The 10404-nt window shown below is 37.1% G+C and overlaps 1 protein-coding gene across 1 annotated transcript in view; it reads left to right on the forward strand.

Annotated features, from left to right (window-relative positions):
* Positions 1 to 10404, forward strand: part of Gpr155 (G protein-coupled receptor 155) — a 45451-nt gene extending 35047 nt beyond the window's left edge. Inside the window, exons 13-16 of the mRNA XM_070020671.1 lie at positions 308 to 403; positions 3368 to 3432; positions 3725 to 3862; positions 7767 to 10404. Of these exons, the coding sequence (XP_069876772.1) occupies positions 308 to 403; positions 3368 to 3432; positions 3725 to 3862; positions 7767 to 8067 (600 nt within the window). The 3' untranslated portion in view covers positions 8068 to 10404. The remainder of the gene's footprint in view (positions 1 to 307; positions 404 to 3367; positions 3433 to 3724; positions 3863 to 7766) is intronic.

The raw sequence follows: 10404 nt of genomic DNA on the forward strand, positions 1-10404 counted from the left end.
GTATGGGAGTAATTTTAAAATCTGTCCTGTCTTAGGCTAGTCGGCAGTCCTGGTGTATTATGTAAGCTTCTGTATAATGTCTTCTTGCTTCAAATCTGATCAGAATAGATGCTGTTTGAATGACATCTGTCAGGAGGAGAGGTTGAAACCTCTTGTTTGAAAGACAAAGCCTTTATATTCTCTCAGTGTTTTTCCCCTTTCATCTTTCCCCCTAATTATTAAGTAGATAAGTTATTGTACTGTGCTCTGGATGGAAAGAAATGATTAGCATGCTTCAGTGAAGTACTCTCTTCTCCTTTCGTTACAGAATCTTTCCAGTTGTTTGTGGTGGTTATTCAACCAAGAGCCTGGAAAACTATATGTTGAGTTGCAGTTTTTTTGTGCTGTGTTTAACTTTGGCCAGGTATTTATTTACTGAGAACTTTGAGGGGGTTTTGTTTTCCTGGGTGAAATGATGGGCTAAATTGAATGGGTTTAGTGTGTTTGCCAGCTGCTGATATATATATATATATATATATATATATATATATATATATATATATATATACATATATATATGACAGCTGCTGCTGCTTCTCTCATAGTAGAGATGAATTATTATATTGGTTAAAGTCATCAGAGTGTACACTGAGGATTCCAGCTAGAAGTACCAAATAGTCTTTGCTTTGGTTTTGAGAAAAAGATGCAAGAACAAGATGTCCTAATTTCTTTTTTTAATTTTAGTAACTGTCCCTAGGAATACCTTCTCTAAGTCTTTAGACACTTGAATTGATAAATACCATTTGGCTTCTATTTCGATGTTTCTTGCAAAATAAGTATATAATGTGACATGTAAATAAATTTTGACCAAGGATAATAGTTACCTTCACTAGAGTTTATGGTGGACCAATCATTGTTAACCATTATCTCAGTGAAACACTAGAGCAATGCTTCCAAGTAGATATCATCATCTCCAGTTTGTTTGTTTTTGTGCCAGTACTGGAGCTTAAACTCAGGTCCTCTTGCTCCTACTTGGTTTTTCCATTTAAGGCTGTCAGTTTACCACTTGAGCTCTACCACTGTGCCTTTTGCTGGTTAAATGGAAATAAGAATCTTAGTTTTGGGCTGGGAAGTTGGTTGAGTGGTAGAGTGCTTGCCTTGCATGCATGAGGCCCTCAGTTTGATTCCTCAGCAATACATAAGCAGATAAAAGCCAGAAGTGGTGCTGTGGCTCAAGTAGTAAAGGGGCTAGCCTTGAGCTGAAGAGCTGAGGGACAGTGCCCAGGCCTACAGTTCAGCCCCCATAACTGACAAAAAAAAAAAAAAAAAGAATCTCAGTTTTCTGCCTGGGCTGGCTTCAAATCTCACTCCTCAGAGCTCAGCCTCCTGAGTAGCTAGGATTATAAGCATGAGCCTCTAGCACCCAGCCAGCCCAGTTTAAAATGGATGTTTAATGCATAGAATGTTCAAGACTCTCGGATTGATTCCCAGCACAGAAAAAGAAGTAGTCAAGGGAAAATGATAACTTTCCTATTGAAAATTGTATATGCAAATTTCCAATTTTAATCTTCTCATTAATGCCTTCTTTTTTTCTGTAGTACTGGGGATGGAACCCAAGACCTTGCACATGCTTGGCAACATCCCCACCTAAAGTTTTTACTTTTTGATTTAAAAATATTTGTCCATAAGTTGATGAATATCAAGTGAGGATCATGTTAAACTGTAAGATACTAGGTTGAAAAACTAGTTTCCCTTAGCATTTTGTATTCAGATAGTCCATTGACAGCTGACCTATCCTAAGACAGAGATTGAGAAAGCGTCACTCCATAGAGGGTTGTCATGAGCAGAACTAATGCCAGGAAGACTGCACTTAAAATGCTGCCCACATAGCTTATGTCTCAAGTGGTTCAAAGGAGTGAAAGAAACACACACCTCACTCCCATCTCATTTTTCTTTGGGGGAGTTTATGTAGTAGTAAGATACTCTCTTACTGTTTGTAGTTAAGGGGTGAATAAATTAGGCCCTTCATGTATATTTTGCATGTAAAATAGGCAATACTGCATTTTCCAGCCTACCCGCTACTAATCTGCACTCCTATATGCCTGCCAAATGTCAGCTAAAAGCCACTCTCTCCCCAAGCATCCCCATATCCTCCTGATCTGTGACTGGTACCATATGTTCAAATCCTTCACACCTGTTCTCTGGCCATGAGCCAGAATCACTTACATAAATTCTCTCCATTTTCTAAGTTAATCATAATTGCTATCCCTGTGACAAAGTAAATCAAGTTAACAGAGAAATTATTAATTTTGGCTCACAGTTTTAGAGGTTTCAGTACATGATTAGTTTTGCCCATTACTTTAGACCTTTGACAAGGCTAACATTATGGTAGAGAACTCAGAGTTGAGCAGATACTCACCCCATGGCAACTGGAGGGAAGGAAAGAGAGAGATGGAGAGACAGAGGGATGAGTAGGGGGAGAGACAAACTCTTAATGATAATGCCTCATTCTGTGACTTACTTCTTCCCACCTCATCCCCCTCCCAATACCTATGAGCTCAACAATGTGTTAGTCCATTTATGAAGTTAGAGCCTCTTGAACCAGTTACCTCTCAAAGCTCCACCTTTAACATTGTTATCAGGGATCACACCATCAATACCTGAGTTTGGGGGAGCACTTCACATCCAACCCATCACAGTTAATCTATTATAATCAGATAAATTATATGAATTATATAATTTCCAAAGTTTCAACTCAAAATAAATAAGCAGAGTGAGAAACATTTTATTTTCAAAAAGGAGAAATATACGTATAGCCCTTAACTGTTTTCATTTTTCTTCAGCAAGCTGGCATGTAAATGTGGTTGGTCAGTGCCTGTTTGTATCACCTATCATAATTAGTATGACTTCTGGCCATTGATAGCTCATGCCTGTAATCCTAGCTACTCAAGAGGCTGAGATCTGAGGATTGCAGTTCAAAGCCAGCCCAGAAAGGAATGTCTGTGAGACTCTCTATTTCCAATTAACCACCAGAAAACTAGAAGTGGAGTTGTGGCTCAAAGTGGTAGAGGATTAGCCTTGGATGAAAGAGCCATGGATAATGCCCAGGCCCTGAGTTCAAGACTCATGACTGACATCATCATCACCATCATCATCATCATCATCATCATCATCATCATAATTAATAGGACTGAATGAGGCAGCTAGGTATCATGCATGCCTCCAGGCACTGAATTTTAAGGGCCTGCCTTGTCTGTTTCATTTCAAATGTTGTTGTTATTACTATCAATTGCTTCCTCAAACACTACATTTGGTGGCTTCCGTAGTTTTTCTGACTTGAAATTTTATTGTTTAATCCAGAAAAAAAAAACTTTGTTTTCTTCCCTAGGGATTTATTTCCTTTGGAATCTTTGGATTGGACAAACATTTAATCATCCTACCTTTCAAAAGAAGGTAAATTTAGTTTTGAAATAAATTTATATCCTTCTAACGGTGAAAATCTATTCTATTAAGATACTGATATTTTCATATCTTTTTTCATAACTGTTAAGAGTTATAAGGTCACCACCTAGCCTGTTTTAAATAGGAAAGTGAATTTATAACAAGTATGCCTCTGTTTCAGAAACTGATGGTGTCCGGGTATTGCAGCTAGCTTTGAAGCAGTCATTTTAAGGGGGCAGAAAGGATTCTCTCAGTACTTTACTTTCCTTAAAAATAGACTACTTAAAAATTGTTTTTTTTTCAGGCTTGAATTTCTATGGAATAATAAAGAAACAGCAGAAAACAGAGATTCTCCTGTTTCTGAGGAAATAAAAATGACCTGTCAACAATTTATCCATTATCATCGTGACCTCTGTATTCGAAACATTGTCAAGAAAAGAAGGTAAGCCAATTACCAGTATAGATTCCAGATAATTATATTTACATGATTAATTTTGGATTTTAACAGGCTAACAGTTCTGGGGCCATTTGTAGTTTAAGAAATGGCATATAAAAAGCCATATCACTTTGATTTGAATGTCTTTTTAATTCTATCTATCTATCTATCAAATATCTATCTATCTGTCTGTCTGTCTATCTATCTATCTATCTATCTATCTATCTATCTATCTATCTATCTATCTATCTATCTATCTATCTATCTATCTATCTATCTATCTATCTATCTATCTATCTATTTTTGCCATTTCAGAAACTTAAACTTAGGGCCTGGGTGTTATCTCTGAGCTTCTTTGCTCAAGGCTAGTGTTCTACAACTTGAGAAACAGTTCAACTTCTGACTTTTGTTTTGTTTTGTTAGTTTATTGGAGATAAGAGTCTCAGGGACTTTCCTGCCCAGGCCAGCTTTGAAATGTGATCCTCTGATCTCAGCCTCCCAAGTAGCCTCCAGCACCTACCATGATTTTAATGTCCTTTAAAAGTCATATAGTCTAGAGTCTGTGGCTCACGCCTATAATCCTAGCTACTCTGGAGGCTGAGATCTGAGGATCTCAGTTCAAAGCCAGCTCAGGCAGGAACATCTATGAGATTCTTTTTTTTTGGGGTCCGGTTGTAGGGCCTGAACTCTGGGCCTGGGCGCTGTCCCTTAGTTCTTCAGCTCAAGGCTAGCGCTCTACCACTTGAGCCACAGCACCACTTCCAGCTTTTTTCTTTTTTTGCTTATGTGGTGCTGAGGAATTGAACCCAGGGCCTCAGGCATGCAAGGCAAGTGCTCTACCACTGAGCCACCTTCCCAGCCCGGTCTATGAGATTCTTATCTCCAATTAACCACCTGAGAACTGGAAGTGGAGCTGTGGCTCAAGTATAGTGCTAGCCTTGAGCTGAAAAGCACAGGGACAGCGCCCCAACCAAGACCCATGATCAACAAAAAACAACAAAAGAGTCATATAATTTTTGTTTCTATATAAATTGTAAATCTTTAAAGGGAACTCTAGAAATGGCAGAATGCCAACATTTACTTCACGTTGGCTATTCACTAATGGTAGTGTATTAGGCTATTCCCTTTCACTTTCTAGCCTCTCATACATTAGACTGCAAGTTGATTTTATATTCCAATAGTGCCATGCTATTTCATATTATTAGTGCTACTCTCAAGAAAACAAAATGGAGCCAGATGCTGTTGGCTCACAGCTGTAATCTTAGGTCCTTGGGAGGCTGAGATCTGAGGATTATGGTTCAAAGCCAGCCGAGGCAGGAAAGTCTGAGACTCTTACCTCCAATTAACCTCAAAAAAACTGGAAGCAGAGCTGTGGCTCAAAATAGGGTATCACCCTTGAACAAAGAATCTCAGGGACAGCACTCAGACAGCCCCATGACTAACAAAAAAAATTAAAGTCACATAAAATGGAAATTCTGCCTCTTAATTCTTCCACTTATCACCTCAAATCCTAACATTTAGTCCATGACATTACATTTATTGCTCTAACTGCCAAGGTTTGGAGTGAATATGCTGTAGTAGGAAATGATGAACTCTGAATAAACAGATGTTGTAATGCTAGTAGTTTTTATTGTCACGAAAGAGGAAACAAAAGCACAAAACATAAAAACCTATTCCTTTTATGTGTTTTCTGACAATAAAAATTATGAAGATTAATATCCAGGATAGTTTAGTTCCATGAACTGTGCCATTCTTTTTAACATACATGTCATTAAAATCAGAAGGCAAATAATATAGGTAGTAGGAAGTGGCCATGTTGGATATGGATTATTACAGAAATGCATGGATGTGTGATTGTAATCAAGTTCAATTCTCAAAATCTTAGCTTTCCTTTTTTTAAAAATCTTTATTTTATTTTATTTTTTTGCTAGTCCTAGGGCTTGAACTCAGAGCCTGGGCACTGTCCCTAGCCACTCTACTCAAGGTTAGTGCTCTACCAGTTGAGCCACAGCACCAAGTCTAGCTTTTTCTGAGTAGTTTATTGGAGATAAGACTCTCACAGACTTTCCTGCCTGAGCCAGCTTCAATCTGTGATCCTCAGATCTCAGCTTCCTGAGTAAAATCTTACTTTTAAGGTTGAGTTAGGTGACAAATGTCTGATGGGGCTAGCCCAGTTTCTAGAAATGACAAACTATGAAGAAAAGTTTGTTTTCTACCTTAAAGGGTTGGTTGAACACAATTATTTCAAGATATTATCAATGCATAGTTTCAGTTATTTAAAATTGCTTTTTTAAATCTGAAAAAGAAAACTACATGTTAGCTATGTCAGGTCTGTGATGCTCACCAATTGTCAGAAAGCATAGCTCTTGTCACTTGCAGGACCACCAGCCTTGGTCCCAGATGGCTGAACAGGCACCAGCTAGTTGTATGGTAGGCTGTTTTCTCCTTTCTAGCCTCTACAGCCTTTACAGTGTCACATTATCTGTCACTCTATACAACTTCATAGGCTTCTGTTACAGCCAGATTACAAGCATCAAAAAACAAATATTGGGCTGGGAAGGTGGCTCAGTGGTAGAGCGCTTGCTTTGCATGCCTGAGGCTCTGGGTTTGATTCCTCAGCACCATATAAGCAAAAAGAAAAAATGCCAGCCAGAAGTGGCGCTGTTGCTCAAATGGTAGAGCACTAGCCTTGAGCTGAAGAGCTGAGGGACAGCACCCAGGTCCAGAGTTCAGGCCCCACAACTGGACCCCCCCACAAAAAAATATATTACTCTGAGTCTGGGACAGAAGGCCTTAGACTAAAAATTTCAAAGTCCATAAGCAGAAAGAAGGCTCAGGCACAGGTCAAATATTGTAATTAAATTGTATTGTAATTAAAATGTATCTTAACCTTTTATCATTTTTACATGAAACTAATTTTTTATTTATGGCAAAATGTTTAAAGATTTCCATTACTTATTTCTCATTTCATATTGCTCTCCTATCCATTATTTCCTATTGTCAAGCACTTTAGGTGGGAAGATTCTTATTGTCTATTGCATACTTATATTAAATAGAAATAATTCATGTAATTAGGCCACCTTTATCGTTTATTTTTCACATTTCTTTTTCTTTATTTGCTCATAATTAAGGCATTTTACATTGCATTAGGAAGACAAATTTTAAATAATCACCAAGTAGATTCACAACTAAAGTACACTCTTAAAATCTTAGATTTGTAGCAATACAGAGCTTACTTATTTTTTCTTGCTTCCTAATAAAGTAAGTTCCTGGAAACACATCAATATAGTTGTGTTAGTTGCTGAGAGCAAGAAGAAAGACTACTTGTGGGCATTGTAAGCTAAAAATAAAGTTTGATTTGTGTAGCTTAGTAAAAGTAGAAAAGCAGTCATTTGTTTTTGTTTATTGGGTTTTGTTGTTATTTGTTATTTTTTGAGGCAGGGTCTCACTATTTATATGTAGCCTAGAACAGCCTTGTAATCTTGAAATCTATGTACCTCAGCGTCCCTAATTTGGGGATTACAGGAGTTACCTAACAAAGCAAATAGTGTAATCATTTATTAAATATAATATTCAACTGTCTACAAAACAGATTTTTATCATCAAAGGCCATGCTTCCATAAAAGGAATATATCTCTGACAATACATTTACATTATCTCTGTCATTTTGTATTGCTTGAGCATTTCTGTCTTCACAAGCATTAATAACATATTTTGTTTTCCTCCCAAGGATCATTCAGCATCATGTTAGCAACTCCTTTATGTTCAGAATAGTTTCATTCCTGCTATGCTTTTAACCATCACACTGTCTTTCCTTGTTTCTTTCTGTCTTTCCTTGCTTGTCCTCTGTTACGCAGTGCTGATACCAGATTTACAGAACATATGGGTGAATCATTCCTTTGACATACAGGTGTGGTGCAAAGACTTCTGCTGGGACCTTCTGTGGCTGTGACCTGGTGAACTGGCTCATTGAAGTTGGCCTTGCCTCTGATCGTGGTGAAGCTGTGCTATATGGAGACAGACTGGTACAAGGGGGTGTTATCCAACATATTACCAATGACTATGAATTTCGGGATGAGTACTTGTTTTACAGATTTCTTCAAAAGAGTCCTCAACAAAGTCCTCCTGCTACTCATTCAAACACCCCTCAACAGGAAAGCTATAAAGTAATTGAGCATTCATCCCCATCCTCACTTTCCCCTAAGATATAAATTATGAAGCAAGGAACCCCACAAGAATAATCATGTCTATCACTTTTTGGCTGTGTGACCTTGGGCAAGTTCCAGCCTCTCTGAACCTCAGTTACTTTTTTTTGTAAAACCTGGTAAGACACATCCCTACCCCAAACTGACATCATGTGATTGTATGTGTATATAAAACACATTGGAAACATAAGGAAAAGGGAAAACCAAATCAAAAGTTCAGGTTCTGATAATGAATAATTACTAGAATACTAACATGCCAACATTTAAAGTAATTTCTTCCTATAACTGCTATAATTTAAAACTCAATACTGACTATCCTTTAAACTGTCAAGTTCAGTAAATTTACTGCTAGACAAATGCACCTTAAATTATATCAGTTTACACTTATTGATAGAATTCTTTAAAAAGAATTTTAATAATCCTAAAAGGTCCTTATTCTTTTAATTTTTCCATTTCTTTGACAAATATTATTTATTTACAAACTAAAGGTATTACTTTTTAAAGTTTGTATTTCTTGCGTTTCTACACAAAATACTAAAATATATGTCATTAGGAAAGGAATACAATGGATGTGAGGGCAATGGGGCTGTGGCATCTGTTTCCCCACTGATCACCAGGATTGATTCCAGAATCTGGCTGGTGAGGCCTGGCAGGCTGCATGGGTGTCCCCTTCTTCCCTCACCACTCCATGTGTGTCCCTCCTGAAGCTGTGCAATTAGACAAAGAGGATAGCCTTCTCCAAGACAGGGAGATGTTCTTCAGACACAAGTGTATAAGTGGCTGCATTACCCAGCCAGAACCAACAAACAAGCTCTCAAAGAAGGGAATAACAACTTCAGAGACATTCATCATCTCCATAATCCTTTAACAAAAGAATAATCTGATCTTTTACTATAGGCAATTTGAACATATTCATTTAAGTGTTACTAAAATTGTGCTATGTAATGTATCATCTCTGGAATTTGCAAAATATTAAAATGCAGAATAACTCTAGCAATAATTTGTTCCCTGCAGTGAAGAAAAAAATTGTAAAAAGGAAAAAAAAACATACATACATGTGTGAAGATAATATCTTAAAATTCTACCATTCTACCACTGTTTAGAATTCAGTTTTTTTAAAGTGCCTATGTAGCTGGACACCAGTAGCTCACACTTATAATCCTAGTTATTTCAGGAGTCTGAAATCTGGAGGATCATAAAGCTAGCCTAGGCAGAAAAGTTTGCTAGACTCCATTTCCAAAGCAAGGCTGGAAATATAGCTCAAGTGGTAAACAGCCTAGCAAGGGTGAGGCCCTCAGTCCAAACCCCACTACCACCAAAAACTTTTTTTAAAATTACTTCTTAAAATTGATTACTTGTTTCTATTTTAGTCCATTAAGACTGATAAAACAAAATGGCATATGCTGGATGGCCTATAAACAACAGAAAACTAGCCCTGTAAAACACTGTAAAACAGTGAGGGCCTTGATCCTGATTCAAGTATACTAATGGTGTCTCGCATGGTAGAAGGGGAAGAACTCTGGTCTCTTTGACCCTTTAAAAGGGTGCTAGTCCCATGCTTGTGGGCTCTACCCTGTGACCTAAACACCTCCCCAAAATGCCATCACATTGTGAACCTGCAGGGAGACAGAAACATTCAGACCACAGCAATCTCAAATAAGCTTTACCTTCAAAAAATTAAAAAGTAATCCATTTACATGACATTTGAACATCAACTTAATTATTATCAGTGCTGGTTTAACTTATTTAAAACATTCAAATATTTATCTCATATGTTTAGAGTTTCATATATAAAAAACCATGTAGAAAATTATAGGGTTAGTGCCATTAAAAGCAAAAAAGAACCTGCATGGAAGCTGAGTGTAGTTAACGAGGAGTTTATTCTTTAGTGTACTATTAACATTAACATACATCAATTTTATGATTAGGGAATGGGGATATTTTAAGCAGAACAGTCTTGCTGTGAAACCTTTTAAAAATATATGACATCATGACTCTGAATGCTCAGGAGTAAGCGTAAAGCCTCGCTGTTTTACCAGGAGACTTTCATAGTTGAGCAAAGAGATAGAACTCACATGCATGCAGGCAACTCAAGTTCAAGTGGTGAGTTTGTGCGAACAAATCATACTTCATACATTCTGCAATTTGCACAATGGACTTTTTTTTCCATGGGCACACTAAAGAAAACCCTGGATCAAAATGATATGATATGCAATTTCAGATAATAAAGAGATGTTTTTAGAATTAATGATATATTAATTTTATTAAGTGAAAATATTTGTAATTGTAACTTTCTCACTGACAAAGCACGTTTCTCAATAAAGTTATCTATTTTAACTTGAA

This window comes from Dipodomys merriami, unplaced genomic scaffold (assembly GCF_024711535.1).
Source record: "Dipodomys merriami isolate MVZ:Mamm:240054 unplaced genomic scaffold, mDipMer1.0.p SCAF_1, whole genome shotgun sequence".
Taxonomy (NCBI): Eukaryota; Metazoa; Chordata; class Mammalia; order Rodentia; family Heteromyidae; genus Dipodomys; species Dipodomys merriami.